Source organism: Pteropus vampyrus, unplaced genomic scaffold (genome assembly GCF_000151845.1).
Source record: "Pteropus vampyrus isolate Shadow unplaced genomic scaffold, Pvam_2.0 Scaffold141, whole genome shotgun sequence".
NCBI classification, from domain to species: domain Eukaryota; kingdom Metazoa; phylum Chordata; class Mammalia; order Chiroptera; family Pteropodidae; genus Pteropus; species Pteropus vampyrus.
Genome location: NW_011888922.1, coordinates 2,081,316 through 2,103,490, shown reverse-complemented (window position 1 = coordinate 2,103,490; position 22,175 = coordinate 2,081,316). Strand labels below are relative to the sequence as shown.

Below are 22,175 nucleotides of genomic sequence, written 5' to 3'. Positions count from 1 at the left end.
CTCAACTAGGTTGAAGGAGCCTGCTTAGTTGTCTGTCCTCCTCACCCATTGGATTCTGAGTTTCCTGGGGGATGGGACTAGGCATCAGGGTGTCCCTCCTGCCTAGTCCAGAGTCTGGCCCAGAGGTGGGGCTTGGGTTTGTTGACCTGGTGGTGGAAAATAAGGCCAGAAAGGCTAGTTAAAGCCTTGAATGCTAGGATAAGGCTTGGTGTTGGCTGGTGGTTTTCCAGCTGCGCTCTGTGGAGTCTCTTGGGTTCTCTGGAGGTGACCCGGGGACTAATGAAAGATGGTCAAGAGGAGGCAGCAATAGCCTCCTTCATCCTGCTTCAGCCAAGTTAATTTCCTCTCAATTTGTTTTATTCATTAGGCTTCTGTACAAAATTTTATTTAAAGAAATGTCCTGGCATGTAAAAACAAAATGAAAGGGATGAGGAGTGTGGTGGGCACAATAACGCTCCCAAAGATAATAATGTCCTAATTCCTGGCATCTGTGAATACGTTAGGTTACAACGCAAAGGCGAATTAAGGATGCAGATAGAATTAAGATTGCTAATCAACTGACCTTGAGATGGGAGGATTATCCTGGATTATCCAGGTGGGCCTAATGTAATGATAAAAGTCCTTGTAACTGGAAGAGGGAGAACCAGAGAGATGGCAGTAGGAGAAGGCATTGCTAGCTTTGAAGATGGAGGAAGGGGACATGACCCAAGGGATGCAGGCAGCCTCTAGAATCTGGGAAAGGCAAGGAAACAGATTCTGCCCTGGGGCCTCCAGAAATAACATAGAGCTGCTGACACCTTGATTTTATTTATTTATTTATCTATCTATCTATCTATTTATTTATTTATTTACTTACTTACTTACTTACTTACTCACTCACTCACTTACTTATTTTTGACACCTTGATTTTGGGCCAGAGAGGCTCGTTATGGACTTCTGACCTCTGGGAATTGAGATAGTGCATTTGTGCTTCTTTAAGCCACTAAATTTGTGGTGATTTGTTCAGAAGCTATTGGAAGGTAATACAAAGAACTATTAAGGTATTTGAGCTAGGGAGGGTGAGCCCTTGTCCCACTGGACTATTGACTGTGTAGGGAGAAATTAATGGAGAAGCCAGAGCAGAAGTCACTGTGAAGCCCTGACTGGAAAGGGAGGGAGCCCCCACAAGATGGCTAGGGGTGAATGGAGGGCTGAGAGGCTTAGAAGGCCTAGAAGAAGAGTGTTCATGGGCCTAGTTTTGTCAATAAGCTCATAGCTCTTGATCAGTATCTCCTCTTTCCCCAACCAAGCCCCCGACCACCAGCATCTGTCCAGGGTGGAGAGGGGGTCCTGGACTCTGGCCTGTGTTCCAGCCTGGGAGCCAGCCCTGTGAACAGAATAAGAGATCCCTCCAGCGGGGGATGATTCCTGGAGCTCCTCTGTCAGGACTGGCCATCTCAGAAGGAGGCGGCTGAGCCAAGGCCCCACCATCTCTGAGCTCTCCGGAACCCTGGGGCTGGCGTTGACAGCCTCCCTTCTGAGCACCCTCTGTGGCCAGGATTCCCAAATAGAAACTCAGTAAAAATGTGTTCAATTAATGAAATGGAGGAAGAAGTAAAGAAATACCTGGGAAGCACACCAAAGGAAGACAGATTCCCACAGTTTTCATTCATTCATTCTTTTCAGCCAACAAACAGGAAACTTTCCTGAGCTCCTAGAGTCATAGAAAAGAGTTCGACCTGTTTCTTGCCCTCAGGGGGCTCCTAGGTAGAGGAGAGACAGACATGTTATCAGTATGAGTGACTAGTCTTGTCACAGCATTTTAAAATATCATAGCCTTATAGTAAGTGATATATATGGCCCGTGAAGTCCTTTCAGGGGAGTGAACAAAACATGACTGGAAATATAAGTTGGAGGCTTAGTTTCCTCATCAGTAAAGTAGAGGTTGGGTTGCAGGATCTGTATAGTATATCCAGCTCTAGTAATCCAGACCTTTGTGACTAATCGATTAGGGAGCACTTTTTTGACATTTCAGCCCCTCTCTTTACTATTCAGCAAGCCCAGAGCCCTTAGGCTGCTCTGGGAGCTTGTTGCATCAGCTAGAGGAAGGACTGGGTCTTCTCAGAACTGAGAATGGGATGTGTCAGGGAGGAATCAGGACTGGAAGCTGAACCAGAAGACTTGCCAGCTTCCGGGGTCTCCTCTGGTCAGCTAGCCACACAAAGCATTTGTATCAGTAGAATTTGTGGTGGATACCCTGAACAGCGAAGATATCCATATTCCTGAGTAAAAGAAAAGTCCTGGCTGGGCCTCCAGGGGTGACCTGAGGATTCCAAAGAGAGGGCCCTGCCACACCTGGCCATTTGACTCTTGATGTCCCAAATTCTCTATTTAGAGGATTTTTTTTTTTTTTTTTTTTACCTTGAAAGAGCCTCTATTTAGTTTGACTCCTCAGTCTATGGCCGTGCTTCCCTGAACAAGCCCGATCCCAGCTGATCTTGGAAGCTAAGCAGGGTTAGGTCTGGCTTGAATGGGAGACTACCTAGGAAGACCAGGTGCTGTAGGTGTAAAAAATAAAAAAATAAGTTATTGTAAACTGACAAGGTCTTTGCAATCTGTGAGGTCAACCAAGGGTTGCCTCATCTAAAAAATAAAGATAAATAAATAAATAAAATAGTTTAACTCCTCAATTTTCCAGGTGGGAAACAGTTCTAAAGAGTTGGAGTGACTTGCTAAGGTCACCCAGTGAATTAGGTGTGCCTTTAAGGAGATTATTTTATGATCAGTAGCACTGGCTCTTCGCTCTGCCTGAAAGACAGATCTTCCAGAAGCTGAGAACATTCAGGTCTCAACACAGATATTTATTCTTCCTTGGGGTACTAATCATGTGTTTGGAGTGAATTCCTGACCCCTGGCCATAGGCATTTCCTGGGGACCTTGTTAAAACGCAGTTTCTGATTTGTAGGTGCTGGGCAGGGCTTGAGAACTTGCATTTTTGATGAGCTCTCTTGTGATTAGATGCTGCTGGTCTTCAGACCACACTTGTAGTAGCAAGGCTCTAGCTCATTATTTTACTGTATTTTCTTCCTATTGCATGTCACAATGTGATATCATCATATTTATCTGGGCATATATATATTCATCGTAGCTTTCTTACCACTAGATATAAACTGCCTGAGTGGAGTGCCTTGTCTGCCTCATGTCCTGTTATAGCCCCAGGCCCAGCACAGTGCAAGCACACAGTAGGTTCTCAATCCATGAGGTCTCCCAGGATACAGAGGGAGCCGAGTTCTGGAGGGCAGGGACCATATCCTGTTTTCTCCTGGTCTTGTGGCTCAGCAGAGGGTAGGGGCACGCAGCAGGGGCTCAGGGACTGGGGAAGGCAGGTGGAGTAGCTCCTGACTCTTGACCTCATGTGTTCCCCAGTGGGTCAGGGCTGGAGTGACAATGAGAAGAAAAACACCCCGAGGCCTATAGCTATCAGGTGATATGTGTGTGTATAAAAATCATTTTTAAAGATAGAAAACTCGTTGCAACCTTTGTCTGAGTCCCTTCTGTAGCTTCCTGGGCTCAAGCCCAGCTAGGGTTGCTTGGAGTCTGGCAGCCCTGGGGCACGATGTGATCATCCTTCCCCTTGTACCACATTCACATGGTGTTCCTGGCCTGGTGCTTGCCCATCTGGAGCCAGTCTATCTGGAGCCAGTTCAGTTTGTCCGAGATGGGCCATTCAGATACCTGGTGCATGAGGCCACAGGCAGCTAGCTCTGCAGAGGCCATTCCAGTGAAGTGCCTTACCCAGCCTCAGTTTCCCCACCTAAGGGCAGGAGGAAAGACTGAGGAAACTGAATGACACTTGAGATTTAGTACAGCTTCTGCGAATTCCCTCCTTTCCATTGCTAGGATTCCCCACCTTCAGTGCTCAGATGGACCAGAAGACCTCCCAACCCTGGGATGAGGCATCTTGAGAGCAGGAATACCTGAGTCCATGGGGCCCTGCTCCACTGCATTCCCCCAAGAAGACTCCACATCCCTTCTTTCCTGTTTTCCTCCTCTCCCCACTCCTAGAACTTGTCTGAGTCTATCCACTTGGATCCTTGCTCTCTGGATTCTAACCCAAGATGACTGGCAGCTGCTGATTCAGCAACATTTTATCCAGAGCTTTCCATCGGCCAGGTAGCCTGCTGGCCAGATAGCTCTGGTGGTGTGGACCCTCCTCTCCTTCCTTCCCAGGACTCCTCTGCACTTCCTCACCGACACAGCTCAGTTATTCCCCCAATTACCAGTTCGCTTACTCTCTCCCTTTTCCACTAACACACCCATTTAGTCACTCATGTGGCACTTACACAATCTCCCTGGACCAGGTCCAGGGATAGGTCTGGGAATAGACTGGCCTGAAGGGGGATTAAGATACAAACACAGTGGGGCCCAGGGGCCATGTGCTCAGGAGGAGTCCCCCCCAAGTCTGAGCTGGAGATGCCCTAACAAAGCTTAGCCCCTAGTTAAATAGGTGAGGCAGGGTCGGCCCAGGGAGGCCCAGGCCACTGGGTGAAAAAAGAAGGAGGCTCCGACTTGGGGGACACTCTTGACTTGCCTGTCATGCCAGGGTCAGCTCACCCAGCCCTGTGCACAGACAGCACATCACGTTTTCCAGTTCTGGGTTGGTGACCCCGGGACTGGGTTAAAAACACAAGAACTAAGGCAGGGTAATATCCTTAGGGACTTGCCCGTGGATCCAGAAGGAGTTATACAACCAGGGCTCGAAGGGCCTTCCCTTCAGAGATCTCCAAACCCTTCGCTTTACAGCTGTGGACACTGGTGCTCAGGGAGCCTGTTCACAGGTGGGCTGGGTGACAGGCTACAATGTCCAGCTTCATGGTCTTTGGCCACACCCACTGCTCAGCCATCCTGGATGTTCAAACACAAGGAATGCTCCATTTTCCTGAGGAGAACACATTTTAAGAATGTTTTTCCCAGTAAAAGTCGAAAACAAACAAAAAAATGTTTTAGGGCTGGAAATGAATTAGCCAAATGTTTACTTAAGTAAGCTGTTAAAATTAAATTTGTTCACTTAATCTATTAATTTAGAAAACTTGCTCTTTCCACGCATAGTTTAGGAAACAATTTTATGCAAATTCTTTATCCTGCTAACTGATGGAGATAATTCTGGGCTAATGTGTCTTCTAACAGTTTTGTTTGCAATAAAGTATTGGGACAGCACCCTGCAGAATGAAGACTGTCAGGACGGGGGCATAGCATACTTTCCTTCCCTAAGAGTCATACTGGAAAGGAGCCTCAGCTTAGACTCAGGCCCACAAGGTGGTGTTGAGCTCCTGCAGCTGCACGCAGTTCTCGGGTGGCCGTGTGCGGCTGTAGCCACGTGGACTCCCTCACCTACCAAAGGCCTCCCACCAAGCTGGGGACCCTGTCAAGGTGACTGGACACTATGACCAAACATCCTAGAATGTATCAAGAAGTGAATCTAATGGTCACTATTCAGTCAGTACCCACCAAGTATTTGCAGGGCTGGGCCCTAGGACAGGTGCAAAATGAACCAAAATGTGTGTAGCAAGTCCTAGGATGGAGAAATAAATGAAGAATTGGAAGAGCATAGTGTAAGAAAAGAGAAGTGCCAGAAGGCAGTGCATATTTACTGAGGTCTTGGACTATACCAGATATTTCACGAACATCGTCTCTAACCCTCATAATGACTTATGGATAGGAGTTATTACTCACCCCAACTCCTCCTTGCCTTAGAACTAAGAGTGTGTGTTCTTAGGCTAATTATTTACCTTCTTAGGCCTCAATTTCCTTCTCTGTAATATAATTGTTGGGAGGATTGAGTTCTGTTCTAAGCACTTTGCTTAGAATAGCAAGCCCTCAATCAATGCTTCCTCTTATTATTAGAACAGAGGAGAAAGCTGAGGCTCAGAGAAGAGCAGTGACTAGCCCAGGGCCACACAGCCAGAGAGATGAAGAGCCAGCCCGTGCTTTCTGTTCCACTCCACAATTTATAGTACACAAAGGGTTAAAGTGGAAGCTTCGCTGATCACAGCAGGTGCTTGAACTTGGCTGCCCTCTGTTCCAAAGAGGTAAGTCAACTGTCTAATGCAGGTCACCTGCAGCTAGTACCCAGTAGGCCCATAAAGGGGCACATGGTGAGAGGGACAATTGCTGTTTTCCTCCACTAACTTGCTGGGCAACTTCGATCCTCCTTCTGGACCTCATTTTCCTGGTTATCTCATAAGAAATATAACGAAGTCAGTACTTAATTATGATAATATGACTACGAAAAGGATTACTGTCTTCCTAGACATTGGCCAAAGGACTAGGTCAATAGGAAAAGAGAAGCATTGTAACTTTTGGAGTTACAGGTTAGAGTTGGGAGGGATCCCAGCGTGAATCTAGAATCTGCACAGATAATACATTTTGGGACTGTGTTTTGTGGCTTACAAAGCATTTTCTTTAGCTTTGTTTCATTCAATCCTCACAATAACACCTCAAATTTACAGATAAAGATATGGACCCAGTGAACCTGTATAACTTATGCCACCTCATATATGTCTAGAGCACTGACCGGAGGTAGAATGGAGGTAGTCCTGAGCTGGAATCCCAGCTCCAATGGGACCTTGGCCAAGTTACTTTAGCTGTCTGCACTTCAGCTTACTCATTGGTAAAACAGGAAGATTAAAACATTCATTGGAGGGTTGTGGTGAAGATTAAATGAGATGACTTGTAAAAGCTTAGTGTAGAAATTGTTGCGAAGTAGGTGCTGAATAGTGTTAGTCTGCAAATGACCAAAACACACAGCTAGGAAACTGCAGGACTGGACTTCTGGCTCCTACTTCAGTGCTCTTTGCCCTCCACTAAGCGGGGTCATTTCACAACCCTCCTCATTCATGTTTCAGCTGAGGCACCCAAGGTCGGAGAAGTGAACTGTGCATTAGAGGCTACTCTAAGCAGGCAGCAAGAGGCATCTTGGTCTCAGGTGACCTGAAAGAGTTAATTACTGCCCTGGGGTCAAGTGCACTAGTTACCAAAGGGAAAACCTTCCTTGTTACTCTGGCTCTGCAAGCCAGTGGAGGAGAAGCTAGGTTCTTGCTGAGACATCAGGAAGTGCTGAAATGACGACAGGCAGAAGGCTGACAGATCTGCCCCTGGTCAGATGGATCACCTGATACAGACGTGGGTGCCCAAGCCCTGTGATTGGTCTAAAACAGGGCTGTGTTGACCCATTGACTGAGCTTTGGCATCCTGTCAAACTGCCATTGCATCCAGACATAAAAAAAACAGCCTAGAAATAGTGCTGGTGCAGTGTGCTGAATTCAGTGTGGGAGAGGAAGCAACCATGCAGGTGCTAACCAAGAGCTACCCTAAGAACTGCCTGCTGACTGTTATGGACCGGTACTCGGCTGTGGTGCATAACATGGAGCAGGTGGTTATGCTCCCCAGCCTTCTGCGGGATGTGCAGCTGAGTGTGCCTGGGCGCCAGGCCCGGGCTGGGGCGCCTGATCTCTACAACTACTTCACCATGCTCAAGGCCATCTGTGTGGATGTGGATCACGGGCTGCTGCCCCGGGAGGAGTGGCAGGTCAAGATGGCAGGCGGTGAAACCGATGAGGCTGAAAATGAAGCTGCAGAGACAGAGGAGCCTGAGGATGAGGTCTTGGGGCAGCTGGACCTGGAAGCCCAGTTCCACCTGCACTTCTCCAGCCTTCATCACATCCTCACCCACCTTACTTTGAAAGCTGAGGAGGTCACGAGGACATACCAGGAGATAATGCGACAGGCCATGTAGGCCTCAGACTCTAGGGAAGGTAATGGTAGCCATGCTAGTGGGTATCAGAGTCCACTGAGGGACATTCTGGGGGAGGAGGGGAAATAGTGGTGCTACTGGGTCTCAGATAGAGCCACCCTCACTTTAGGATATTGGGACCACCACCTGGGAGGGCCCAAGGCCAGGCCTGCCTTACTTTCCTGACCCAGAATTGGTGAGTAATGACCATGAACTGTTATGGAGGCAGAAGCAAAAGTGTGTACCTTATGTACACAGATATGTGTTTATGCATGTGTGCATTTGATAGTAGGTATGGCTATTTACTCAGATAAATTGTCAATTCTATGTGTGTGGCAGTGCTTCTTGACATTTTTCAAGGCAAAACATGAAAAATTATATGACAAATGCAGGTACTTAGGAGAGGCTGTATTTCTGCAACTGGCAGGGTTACTCAGACCATCCCAGGTTGCAGCCAGCCAAATGGAAAGCTTAAGAACTGCTCTCTTGATACTCTAATCCATTGCAGGCACACCAGTGGGAGGCATGCCCACTGAGAAGCCCTCTTGTGAGGACATATACAAGTGTTGGCGTCTGAGCCCATATGTCTATGCTCAGAAGGGCTAGAGTTGTGAGGTATGGATGGGCAGCGAGCTATACAAACAAGTGGTGGCACCAGGTAGGTGATGGAAAGAGGACCTGGTACAGTCGTGAGTGGTTACTCCTGGGTGAAGAATAGGAGAAATTTGGCTATAGCACCTGCCAGTTTTGATCCTGTGCCACCTGCCAGCTCTGTTCTCAGAAATTGTTTCTTCAGTGATAAACCATACTCATGTCTATGGGACTCAAAATCACCAGTGTAGGTATGTGGGGCGGGACTTTTATCCCCATTTTACTAGTAAGGAAATTAAAGCCAGAGATGAAGTGATTGACTGAAAGTCACATAATAAGGGGACAAAAGCAAGACTTGACCCAAATTTGATCTGAGTGTTCTTTCCATTACACCCAAATTCAGCCATATGTGTTATCTTCATACTCTGCCTGAAGGCCACTCTGTAATAGAGGGGAATAAACAGGGACCTGAACACACAGCCTATGGAGAGTTACGCTCAGGTATTTCCTCAGCCATTTTCCCTTCCCTTATCTCAAACCCAAACTCAAATTGTCAACTTTAACCCTGCTTCTCTCTCTTCTCAAGGCATCCTGGACTGCCTTTCAGAGATTCTTAAATATAACTGGGCTGGGTCAACAGCTCTGGGGTCAAGTTCTGGTTCTACCACTAATGAGCTGTGTGGCCTTGGTTTAGCCATCTGACTTCTCTGGGTTTCAGTTAACTGAATAATAACAGTAGTGGTGAAAATAACAACTACTAATTAAATACTTCTACAGTTTAAAACCACTCAAATATCAATTATCTAACAGAATTATCATCCCCTTTCACGGATGAAAAAACTGGAGGCCTGAGAAGTAAAATGAGTCCAAAGGTACTCAGGAAATAGCAGAACCAGATAAATGAACCCTGGCCTAACTTGCATCTAATTCCCTTTCTCTACATTAGTGAATTCATTAGCGCCTCAGAATTCTGCAGCCTGGGATGGAGGAGGAAATTGGGGATGACAGTGTGGATAGAACACCCACTCCTTGACCAGTCAAAATGCTTTGAAGATAGGAGCAGCGATTCTACACCTCAATGCTTCAACACACCCTAACTTGATTTTTGTGGAGGCTGTATGTCATGGCAGAAGTTAAAAAACCTGTGCTCATATCCTGGCTCCGCCACTGACACTTGGATAAATTATTCACCTTACTGCATCGTAGTTTCTCTGTTAGTAAAATTTAGAGGTGTAACTGGAAGAGTTATTGCAGCTCTGATAACCTGATTTTTCTTAAAGTGATGTAACACTGCCAGCATTCTCTAAAAGCAACACCAATGAGCCTTTTCATTATATTTCCTATTTCAATAGGCATGTGACAGTACCTTAGTGGTGTGGATTTATACTGATTTTTTATTTTTAAACATTTTTGTACTCCACAGATCCCTTTACATGATAGAAGGTAGACTCTGTGACGAAGACATGGAGCAGTTTGCTAGCCCTGATGAGACCAGAAAGACCTGGATCTGCAGCTGAAAGTGAGGCGACTCAGTTCTCCGGGATGCTTCTCTACCTCCTTCTGAGCACTAACTTGTGAACTCATCACTGGGTCACCTTTGGGATGCTTGTTGCTGTTCGCAACTCCCCCTCACTCCTCTTTGACCAGCTTGGGGTGGTGGTCAGTGGTTCATGAGGGCCAGTGTGGTATGGTAGAAAAAGCATAGCATCTGACCAACCAAAGTTTACCTCCCCTCCCTTGGCAGTTGTTCATTGTGATCTTGGACAAGTTTAACCCATTGGAATCTAAATTTCCTCAACTAAAAATGAGGATAGTATTACCTACCTCACAAGGTTATAGAAATTAAACAAGATAAATTAAAAGCCCCTGGAGTCTAAGTGCTGGTATTATAAGCTAATTGTTTCTCTTACTCTCACTTTGTATTTGCTCTAGCCCTTGCTTTTAACCCTGCAGAACTAAGAGGTAGCACAGTATCTTGGGATGAGTGGTTCCCACTCTTGTACCCATTGAGCACAGGTGAACTATAAACCTATTTAGTGCACTAGCAATAAAAAAATAAAACATTATATTTGTACATATCTTTTTTCCCAACTTTATTGAAATATAATAGACAATTAGTTGCTCATATTTACATTGTACAAGTCAATGAGTTTTTTCAATTATAGTTGGTGATACAATAATATATTAGTTTTAGTTGTACAGATAAGTAATTAGAGCTCGTGATCACCTCACTAAATCTAGTACCCCTCTTCCCCCCTACATATTTATTACGACATTGTTGACTATTTTCCTTATGCTATACTTTATATCTCTCTGACTATTTTGTAACTATCCATTTGTATTTCTTAATCCCTTCCACCCTATTTCACCATCCCCCCAATCCCCTCCTGTCTAGTAGCCCTCAAAATATTCTCTGTATCTATGAGTTTATTTTCATTTTTGTTGTTATTGATGTTTATTTTGTTCTTTAGATTCCGCATATATATGAAATCATGTGGTATTTGTCTTTCTCTATCTGAGTTACTTCCTTTAGTGCAATACCCTCTAGGTCCATCAAGGCAATATCTTTTTCCTTCCCCTTATTTTAGTCTGTGTGTGTCTTTTAATCTGAAGTGAGTCTTTTGTAGGCAGCATATATAGTAGGCTTGTTTCCTTATCCATTCAGCCACCCTATCCTTTGGTTGGAGCACTTAATTCTTTTCCATTTGAGGTAGTCATTGATAGATATGTAGTTATTACCATTTTTTATTTGTGATTTTGATACACGATTTTTCTTCTTAAAGAAATCCCTCCAACATTTTCTGTAATAGTGGCTTGGTATTGATAAATCCCTTTAGTTTATTTTTGTCTGGGAAGGTCTTTATCTGTCCTTAAATCTAAACATTAACTTTGCTAGATAAAGTATTCTTGGTTGTAAAACCTGGGTTTTCATCACTTTGAATATTTTGTGCCAAGCCCTTCTGTCCTGCAAAGTTTCTTTTGAGAAATCAGCTGCCAGTCTTATGGGTGCTCCCTTGTAGGTAACTGCTTTTCTCCTGCTGCTTTTAAGATTCTCTCTTTGTATTTAAACTTTGGCATTTTAATTATGATGTGTCTTGGTGTGGGCCTCTTTGTGTTCCTCTTTCTTGGGACTCTCTGAGCTTCCCCGGGTTGTATGTCTATTTCCTTCACCAAGTGAGGGAAGTTTTCCATCATTATGTCTTCAAATAGCTTTTCCACTTCTTGTTCTCCCTCTCCTCCTTCAGGTATCCCTATTACATGGATGTTTTTACACTTAATTTTGTCCCTTAAAGACTCCTTAAATTATTATTATATTCTTGGCTTTTTTTCTTGCCATTCTGATTGGGTGAACTTGGCTTCCCCATCCTCTATATTTGGTGGTTCGATCTTCTTCATCCACTCTTAATTCCCTCTAATATATTCTTCATCTCAGATAATGTAATCTTCATTTCTGACTGGTTCTCTTTTATAATTTCCATTTCCGTTTTTATGTTTTTTTTTTTTTTATCTCTTTGTTAAAGTTTTCACTGAGTTCATCTATTCTTCCCCTAAGTTCATTGAGTAGTGTTTTGAACTCTGCATCTGTTAGACTGCTTGACTCCACTATTCCTGGATCTCTGTTCTGTTTCTCATATGGTTTCTGCTTCTTTGTCTTCCTATTTTGGCTGCCTTTCTGTGTCTGTTTCTATGTACTAAGCAATGCTTCTAAGTCTTCTGGTTTTATTAGCATCCTGAAAAGAGTTCAGCAGCAGGCCAGTTTTAGCCCCAGCCTGTGTCCCTCTGGGGCCACCTGTTGATTCAGTAAGCAATCCACAGATGCTGTGTTTATAGTTGCCTCAAGAAGCTACACCAGAAACCAAGGTCAGCGGCCACCAGTGTGAGTCTTGGCACTGCTCAGCAAGTTGCACAAGACTCACCAAGGATACAACTGGATGTGGCTTGGTGGGGATGCAAGTTGAAGGGAGCAGAGTTTCAGGGAATCTCTGGGTAGAGCAACTTCTGTTATCCAATTTGATGACGTCTCAGCTATGTCGCACACTGGGAGTGGGGAGGGCTCAACAGAGGAACAATGGATACCACCAGCACTTCTGTGTGGGAGAAAAACCTCACCTCCAGCCCTCACTCCAACAACTCAGTGTCCCCCTCTAAGTCCCTGGTGCCCCTCGAGCAGCTGACCGGGCACTGGTGTTCAGAGTGAGCGAGTCCCTCACTACGAAAATCTGGTTTTGGACATGGCCCCTTTAAGAAGCGTTTGCAGCTGCAGCTACCACAGCCTCCATCCCACTCAGCTGCTTGAGACCAGGAAGCCTTGCGTCCTTGCCCCGTCCTACTGCCTCCCTTTGCAGGATGATTTCTTATTTCTCTCCCCAGTTGTAGGGCTTGTTCATCTAGACCCCAGGAGACTCTGCTTGCTGTTTGCTGTTTCCGTCACAACTTTGATGTGCTCCTAAGAGCAGGTGAACAAACCCTCTATCATCTACACTATTTTTCTATTTGTACATATCTTTATTAATTTCTCAAGACCTGAGTACGTTCTCAGACATGATTTCATATTTAACAAGCGGAACTTGAGAGATGGAACTCATCTGATTTTGCCCAGAAACCATCTACTGCCATAGTCACACTGCCTCCTAATTTGAAATCATGTATAAAGAGAAACAATTTTATTAATCTCCAAAAACTAATCTGATAAATCTGAGCTTGGAAACAAAAACTTTCTGGACAAGCATTTGGATTTGATGAGCCATAGAGAGTAACCTCATTCCAGTTAGGTAGGGTGTCTTTTACTACTAATTGCACTGAGCTCCGCTGTAGAGTGTTGGCACTAGGCCCACTTTCTTCAGGATGATCCATCTAAAAGCAAAGACCCCATTTGTAGTATCAGTTTTCCGTTCTCCTGGTCTTGAGTCTCCTACTTCTAAACCACCCGTTATATCATTGCAGAGCAAGCTCAGAAATACAAACCTGACCATGTTATTCCCATTTAAAACCCTTTAGTGACTTCCCATTGCCTATAGGATCATGTCAAAATTATTCTACACGACTCACAAAACCCTCCATAATCTGGCTTGCTTTGTTTTGCTTTGCACTAGAACTGGAGCAGGCAATCCTTCTTTGTAAATGGCCATATATTAGATATTTTAGGCCTTCACAACTATACAACTCTGCTGTTATAGCATGGAAGCAGCCATAAACAACATGTAAACAAATGAACCTTGTGTTCCAATAGAATTGTACTAACAGTGGTCTAGATTTGGCTTACAGGCTATAGTGTGCCAACTCCAAACTAGAACTAAACTCCATTTTAAAATCTGTCAGATGTCTTCTTAAAATTGGGTGAATGGAAACTAACCACTCTCTGATAAATGATTTTCTTACGACAAAAAGGAGTCAGAATGTTCATGGTGACCATTTTAATCTCAAGGTGTTAACACACAGATTAATATAAACTTTAGATATCACGAAAACACGTTCCACAAAATTCAGAAATAACTGTATCAGTGAAAATGGAACAAGCATTTTGGAGATTTCAACGTATTGGATGGAATTCTTCAAGAATTTCACCATAAGTTTTCTTATCTATAAAAGAAAAGATCACAAAGGTTTATTTTTAAATTGTTTTGAAAATTATATTTCCTAAAGAAAAATGAATACTTAATATTCTTACAGATAGAAACTCTTAAGAATTTTCTCATTTTCTTGTCCTCAACCATGGTTTGGTGATCATTTGCTTCACTGAATGAAGAATAACTTTGGAAAAATCTGTGGTGATATCCATATGGCAAAATGCTGCCAGAAGGATCCTGACTGAAGGGATAAAGGAGGAAATGAACAGGGAGGGATGGACATAGGTCAGCTAGGAGGGGCCTGGAGCTGAGGTGGTCAAGCTCTCCATGTTCATATCATCAGTGCGTGAGGCTCTTCGCATAACTGCCAGTAATCTACTGCTCAGAGACAGAATGAATGAGCCTGTGAGGCTATACACTGAGGGAGCTAGTGAAAAATCAAGGCAAAGAGCCAGAGGTCTGGGACTGAGGACTGGTCTGCCACTGGGTTTCATTCTCAGGAATCATATTCCCAAGATTCCTTCCGGCTCTAATATCCAGCAGTTCTGAGTATTCCCCATCTCTGATACAGTCACTATTCATGGCTTTGAACTAGTCTTTGAGCTATTCATTGGCAAAAATATCCCTGTATCTTTTCGATCCACCATACACATTACATATGTGACTGAAGGCTATGGGAATATTAAACAGAGTAACATAATTTTAGAGCAAAATAGAACCTTAGAAATCATCATTCGGTCTAATGAAATTTAAATGTTTAATATTAGACATTTACATAAATAGAAAAATATATTTAACATTTATATTTATGAGTTCAAAATTTTTCTTCATCATTCACGTATGTGCACATCTGTATTGCGTGTATGTGTGTAAAATAACAAAAAGAAGAGTTATAATTATATTCACAGTTGAACAGAGAAAAGTAGAGTGTGCTGAGAAAATTCCTGTCTGTAGCTGGCTGAAAGCCTCACTGAGATTAAGAATCTTTTGTAGGAATTTGCTAGATGGACAAGGTGGAAACAAGGCTAGAGGAGGATTAAGAAGAAGGTACAGTATGTACAAAGTGGTATAGGGAAGATTTCATGAGGCAAAAATTAGTTATGAAGGGGATGAGGCAGGGTTCTGTGCAGTTCAGGTCAGCTATTATTTATTAAGTGCTTATTATGTGTAGGCCCTGCGCTAGAAAAACAAAGACGAAGCTAAGTCCAATGAGGGACCTGTGTGTATGTAATGTGGTAGATAAAAGGAATGAGCAAAGTGTTTCTACCAGGCAATGAGCCTGAGATATAAACTTCAGTAAAACCAAGGGAGATGTGAGCTGGAGGCAAGTGCAACAGTCCAAGCAAAAGATTATCAGAGCCTGAACCAGGATAGTAGCAGTGGGAGAGAAAGGAGAGTCTAGAGTTGAGAAATAGGAAGTAGAATATAAGACATAATGACTAATGGGAAGTGAAAGAGAAAAGACTTGAAGATGATTCCCAGGCTTCTGGCTGGAGCACCTAGGTGGACAGTAGTGTCATTCACTGAAGCAGGACACAGAGGTAATTAGCCAGAAACTGTATATACTAATTCAAAAGAATTTTGGTCTATAGATAAAGATGTAGGAGTCAACAGAATAGAGGAGGTACCTGAAGACACAGGCATGGAAAAGATAAGCCAGGGAAAATTACGCAGAGTAAGAAAGAGGTTTTCTACAATTAACTTGAAATACCTTTTTCAGGAAAATCCTCCGGGTGTAATTTTACATATGCAAACATATCATGGTCCCTCACAGCATATATATAGTCTTGACGTTTTAAAAGATAGTATCCAATAAAAACAAAGGAGGTAACATATAGAAGTTGGCGATGCAAACCTGAAATTCAAAGGACAAATCTCAAAGAAAGCAAAAATCAGTCAATGTGTATTAAAGATTATATTCTTATATTTCAGATATATAATTTATTATTATTTCTTCTAAAACTTTTTTTTAAAAAAGGGCTTTTCTATATGATGATTCTGAACAAATAGCCTTGACCTTGAGATCTCTTCTTAAAGAAATCTGGTAATTACAAAAAGCAACATTAAGTCTACAAACATAACTATCAATAGAACCCAAGGTTTTAGAAATTTCTTCATGGAAAAAGGTAGATAAGTACCAAATCCTGAATGTTAGACTGAGAACAGAAAAATATCTTTTTTTCTTTTTCAATAAGTTAACTTTAGACCTAACCTAACTTGTATTCTAGCCCCTGTTCAGGATGTGATGAGCAGATGGTCTAAACAGAATCTGGTTTGTCTCCATATACCAATTTATATTTGCATATTTAGTGGTTATTAAAAGAGTAAGCTACACTACAAATATATCTCAATTCTCTTTTGTCCCTTCTAAAGTTTATCCCATTTGCATGTATTACCTATTCAAAAACTATTTAAAAATTACCCTATTAAAAAAATCATCCTATTATCATGAGACCGGAGAGGATCAAATCATATGATCTAGAGAAAGCTAAGATTTAAAGTCTGAAAAGAGATCCAGAGGTATGAACTTTATATATGGAGACATTTTTTGCAAAAGGCTAACTGCAAAAATAAAAAAAATAAAAAAGGCTAACTGCAGATCTGATGTTCTAGCTAAGCCCCACAATTTTACTCCCAGCTCTCCACATCTTATTCCACACATATCGCTTTGGAGAACTAATTTATTTCTGTGGTTTTATCTACTACCCATGTGCTCAGGATCCATAAGTACATCAACTCAGACACTCATGTTGAATAACAGATATGTCAAATGTTTGACAGATATGTTCATTTTAAACATCCCCAAATGAACTCATTTCCTTCCTATTCATACCTCTTTCTCCTAAGTCTGAGAATAAGACCATTGACCTAGGAATCCAAGTCTTGGATAATAAATACAGTAATCATCCCTTTTATTCTACCCTCTTCCCCCACATCCAGTCACTAAGTACTGTCAATTCTACTTTGTAAATATTTCCTTTCCTCACTTCAAGGAACTTATCTCTCATTTGCTCTAACTGGTTTCCATACTCATCCCACCTTTTATCTTGTCACTAATTTTTACTAAAATACAAACTTAGCTTGTTGGTTCCTTCTCCTTCAATTATGCTCAAAAGGAGTCCTAACTCCTGCAGTCCTTCACGAGTTGACTTTCCATCTTCATCTTCTGACACTCCTTGATATGCACACTGTGCTCCAGCAATACTGAACTACTTTTAATTCCTCACACAAATGAAGCTTCTTCATGCTTCTACATACCATGCACTGGTTATTTCTCTGATGACTTCTTGATCTTTCAAGACTCAACTTAGACATCATTTCTGCTAAGAATTCTCCCCAGAACTTTCCTGGAGTTAAAAGGGTGAACTTATCTCTATTAATATGTAAACTGCTATAGTAATTATTTCTTTCTCTACTACCAGGCAAAGCCAATGTTTGATTCACCTTTCCATACTAGCATATAGGCAACACTTAATAAACATTTCATAAGTGGATGAATGACCTTGAGCAAGTTAATTTACTATCTATAAAACAAAGAAAATACCTATCCTATTTTTCTTAAAGCAGTAGTACATACCCCTCCCCCGCCCAAAATGCGTATGAAAGTATTTTGGAAAAATGTGTAAAACAACAAAAATGTAAAATATTATTATGATCTGGGACTGGACAGGACATGGATTCTTTTGTGTTGTCTCTTACCCTAAACAGCCACTGCTACCCTTAACTGGTTATCTGCAACACAGCCAATCAAAATGTGCTGGATTGTCCTGTGTGCCACTGGACTACAAAGACCCAGACTTTCTATGTCTTTACCCTTACCCCTCACACAGAAAGACTCCATAAATGATGCCAGAGTCCCAGCCCTATAAGGCATGGCTTGGCCTCCTCCCAAGTCTCCATTTCTCTAAACTCCTCTCTCTTTTAGTGGTAGTCTTTTTCTCACCACATACATAACCCCTCGACAATCATTTTCCCCTTCTGTCCTTTACTAAGTGAACCTAAACTTGGAAGCCATGGTGTTCTTTGCAGAATGCTGTAAATTACTGATAAATTAAACTAGAAATCAATAAATATTTACTTTTGTGGACTATATTTAAATACTAACTGTAAATTAAGGGCAAGTAAGGGTAACCAGCAACAAGAGTTTAAAAACAAGTGATAGGAAAAAAGCTTAAGGAAAAATTCTGTTTAACATTTTTCTGCTAACTTGAAAAAGATCTGTATAATTCGATTGATAGAATATTCCAATATTATTTACAGAATGCCAGGTACTCTAAGGGCCATAGTTTGAAAATCCACCACATGGCTCTCCTTTCCCACCCTTGCAACTGTCACACCCATCATTCTATGTGCTTAACTTGTACTACGATTTGTCTTTTTAATATGCTCATCTGGTTTGTAAATCTTTGGAGGGTTAAGACAGCCAGGAATCACCACTATATGCCACACATTGAGCTAGACAAACACAATATTCTTTCAATAAATGCTGCTAAGGATACTAATTCAATAAAGTCCTCAAGACCTAAATTTTCCAAAGCAACTTAGGGAAACCCAGGGAATTGAGGAACTGAACCCTAGTCCTGGGCTAAGCGCTTTATATACATCATAGCTCATCTAGTTCTCACAGCTGCTCAAAGAGGGAGATAATCCTCTATTTTACAGATAAGGAGACTAAAGTTCACAGAAATGTTAACTTCCCTAGAATCAAAAAGCTAGTAGGATGGAGTAGCATGTGCTCTTAACCACTATGTTCTTCTGTCTCCCAGATAAGGCACAAAAAAGTGTTTGACAGTGAGACGAGATTAAGTGGTATATAATGCACATTTCAGCCGTTTACTTCCTCCAGAACAGTCTCCCTCCGATCTGTACCTCCTTAGTGCTCCCCAAGTGCTCTCTGCTCATCGACTTCCAACAAAACACATATTTGTCACACCTAGACCTATAATGGACTATTTCTCTGTCTCCCTGACCTGACTAGGAGCTCCTCAAGGTCAGGGATAGTATTCTAACCCCGCATATCCTGTATGTAACACTGCCTGGCACAGAGAAAGAGCTCTGTAAATATGGAAGAAATATAAAGTAAACTGTTTGCGTAAGAACAAAAGAAAGGGAACTTTGTCCAGCACCTTTTGTGTGCCACGTACTTTACCTATAAAATCTCAAGTCTCACAACAAATATGCAAAGATCAATTATTCTCATTTTATAGATGAGGAAACTTTGGCTCTGAACTGTCTGACCAGGTAACTAGCCAAAGGTGACACAGCTAGGATGCAGTGGAGCAAGGCCATTTAGTTCCAAAGTGGAGCAATTTTCCTTTACACCAAGAGACAGGCTCGAGCAAATGTGGAGTAGTAATGAAAAGGGAGAAAACTCTATCTCCCTAGAGGCAGAAATAGTCAAAGTCACTCCTTTCTGTGAAGTAGGATCATGTCCAAAGGAGACAGGATTTCAGAACTATTTGAGCACTGGAAATACTGAGGTTTGGCGACATATCGCTGGAAGGCATGACACATAGCTGGAAGAAGGCAAATGAGGCACAAGTGAGGTGATTCCCAGTTGCCTGAACCATTCTATTAGCTTTTCTCACTAACCGAATTCCTTGGCTCCATTCAGTGCTTCACAATGTTGACAAAGCTGACCTTTTAAAACACAGGTCTGATCATTGTATCTGTCTCCCCCTACCCCCGCAGCAATCTAAAGCTAAAACGTTCCTGTCTGCCTAGAGGATAAATTGCACTGATCTACCTAATTAATATCCTTTGTAGCCTTATTGCCCTACCCTGCATATTCACTCAATAATTACACTAGAGGCTCTTGCCTTCATTCATTCCCACTAGTCCCATGGAACGGGAAGGCTCTCTTCTAGTATCTGCCTGATAAATCAAAGCTAAGTTTAAATACATCTTCTAGAGCTTCCCTCCACTTTTCCCTTTGTAGATCCACTGCCCTTAACACAGCTTCTGTGTCAACTAACAGAATGCCACTAACACACTACTAGAAAATACAGCCCAGTGGTTTCGAGCGTCCTACTCAAAAGTAAGGTACCCAGAGCAGCAGCATCAGAAGTATTTGGTATTGTGTTGACATTAAGCCTCTCCCTACCTAAAGAATCAGAATGCGCATTTTAACAAGAGCCAGGTTATTAGTAGTATGTACATTAAGTTTGAGAAGCACTGGTTTGAACTGGTTCTGCTACTTATTAGCCATATGACCTTGGGCAAGCTGCTTTAACCTCTCTAAGGCTGTTTCCTCATTGTGGGTAACACCTTCTCATAAGGTGTTTTGAGGATCAAACGCTACAATGTACGTATTGTCAGTAGTGCATGATAGTGAATGAACACTCATTTTTGCACACACCACAGCACGAACTGAAAGGGGAGCTCGAAGTCCATTCTCGGGTCTTTCACAGACTCACTGTGGGGTCCTGGGTTTCACGGCACCTCAGTTTCCTGAAGAGCCAAATGACACTCTGGCTCTGCGGGATTCTGAAGAGTTCATGAGGCGCGGAGGCGCTAAACAAGGTGAGGCAGGGCCTGCTAGGCTTTATAAAGGCCCGGAAAAGCGAGGCACTTCAGGCAGCCTATGGTGGAGCTGGCCCGCAGCCCTGCGACCCCTTTTCCTCCCAGCCGACCCCGCCCGCGCAGCCCTCACCCGCCAACATCACGGGCCTCCGCCGGATCGCGTTATCAAGCAGGCCGGAGCAGTAGCCCAAGAAGCCGATGTAGGCGAGCCTTGGGTCGGTCAGCTTGGGAGGGGGCAGGCTCCGGGCCTCATCCGGCAGGAACTGTAAGGGCACTCGGCCCGGCCGTCCTCTCATCATGATGATACCGTTCCTACTTGAGGCTTGGCCTCAGACCGCCAGCTACAAACCACGGCGGGGACCAACGTCGTACGCTTTCTCCTCGGAGCACTGGGCTGAAGGGCATGGCGCAGGGCGGTGCAGCGCCAAATGTTTCCCAGTGCGCCCGGCTGCACAAACCCTCACAAGAGGTTCCGGGCTACTAAATGGCCCACCCTGCTCGCTCGCCCGCCGGCGCTAATTCATCTGGTGGGGTATTGGGACCCTGGCACCACAGAGTCGAAGAGTACAAGAAACGAGCCAAATTACAAGAAGTCTGGCAGATACTGCTTTTTTGTTTGCTTTCCTCCCACCAGAAATTGTTTCTTCCTCTCCCGTCCCTGAATGTCCCTTCAGCAAGAATTTATCTTTGCATCCAACACCCACAAGTGAGCTTAAACTTTAAGAAACGTAATTAATTAAAATCCCATAAAAGCTGTTTTCATTTTCTGGATTTCCAGTCGTTCATTTGCACTGGCACACCCTCTAAAGCCTAAAATTAAGGTTCAGGCAGCAACAAAGAATTCAGAGAATCCCAGGACTGGGCCATTTAGTCAAACTTTTGAAATTCAGAGTGGGCACTGTACCATTTCACCTTTAGGTCTTCAGGTCCTTGAAGTTGGCTGAGGGAAAAGGTATTTAAAGGTTTGAAGAATGAAAGAAAGAAAGACTCTCTAACATTCTGCCAAATAATTGTCCAGTTTCTGCTCGCCTACTTCCAATACTGGGGAGAGTCTATCTCTGAATAGTCTTTCTTTAGAAAGCATTTTAATGTCTTCTTTTTTGGGTCCATTTATTAATGGGATCAACATTTTATCTAGACAAACACAGATTAAACCAGAGGTTAATGCAAAAGTATGGATCTCCGAAGTGGAAGAATTAAATATCAGTTAAGATTAATTAAAGGACGGACCTTTTACGCCTATAAAAAGCACCCACTCAGGATTTTCGAAAGGAACAGTATGTTGGTACCGTTGCCTGGAAGGCAGCAAATGTTTCAAATGTTCACACTCTTTGACCCAATAATTACGTTTGGAAATCTGTCCTATGGAAACAGTATGACATATGAAAAAGGTTTTTTGCACAAAATTTCTTTTTTTAACCGTTTTTTAAAAAATTATATCGAAAGAATGAAAACCACGAAAAATCTTCCACAGTATGATTATGTAAAATTTGAATAGTAGATGAACTATTAGGCAAACACTTAAATAATTAAATGTTTACACATCCTTCTCTCCTACATTCTTCTGAGTTCAATCTTTTTTTAAAAAATAAACTTAAAAAGGTACAAAAAAATACAAACAACAATATAATACCCATATTCTACCACTCAGAATTAACAACTGCTAATCTTTTGTAATACTTATTTTTAACCTTTTAAAAAAGAAAATAAAACACTATAGAAAA

At 42.7% G+C, this 22,175-nt stretch overlaps 2 protein-coding genes across 3 annotated transcripts; one reads left to right on the top strand and one right to left on the bottom strand.

Moving 5' to 3' along the window:
- The first annotated feature begins 7,237 nt into the window (after positions 1-7,237).
- THRSP (thyroid hormone responsive) lies at positions 7,238-10,118 on the top strand. The gene is made up of 2 exons (XM_011368368.1): positions 7,238-7,793; positions 9,786-10,118. The coding sequence occupies exon 1, from the start codon at positions 7,325-7,327 to the stop codon at positions 7,772-7,774; it is 450 nt and encodes a 149-aa protein (XP_011366670.1). The 5' UTR covers positions 7,238-7,324; the 3' UTR covers positions 7,775-7,793; positions 9,786-10,118.
- Positions 10,119-13,753: 3,635 nt separating this feature from the next.
- Positions 13,754-20,885, bottom strand: LOC105297603 (NADH dehydrogenase [ubiquinone] 1 subunit C2). 2 transcript variants are annotated; one of them, XM_023535551.1, is made up of 3 exons: positions 20,582-20,885; positions 15,644-15,784; positions 13,754-13,944 (listed from the first exon to the last, which is right to left on the bottom strand). In XM_023535551.1, the coding sequence occupies exons 1-3, from the start codon at positions 20,748-20,750 to the stop codon at positions 13,763-13,765; spliced, it is 492 nt and encodes a 163-aa protein (XP_023391319.1). In that variant the 5' UTR covers positions 20,751-20,885; the 3' UTR covers positions 13,754-13,762. The 2 variants fall into 2 exon arrangements, with proteins under 2 accessions (XP_023391319.1, XP_011366669.1); XM_011368367.2 differs by having other exon boundaries at positions 13,762-13,942; positions 15,641-15,784; positions 20,582-20,881.
- Positions 20,886-22,175: the final 1,290 nt, after the last annotated feature.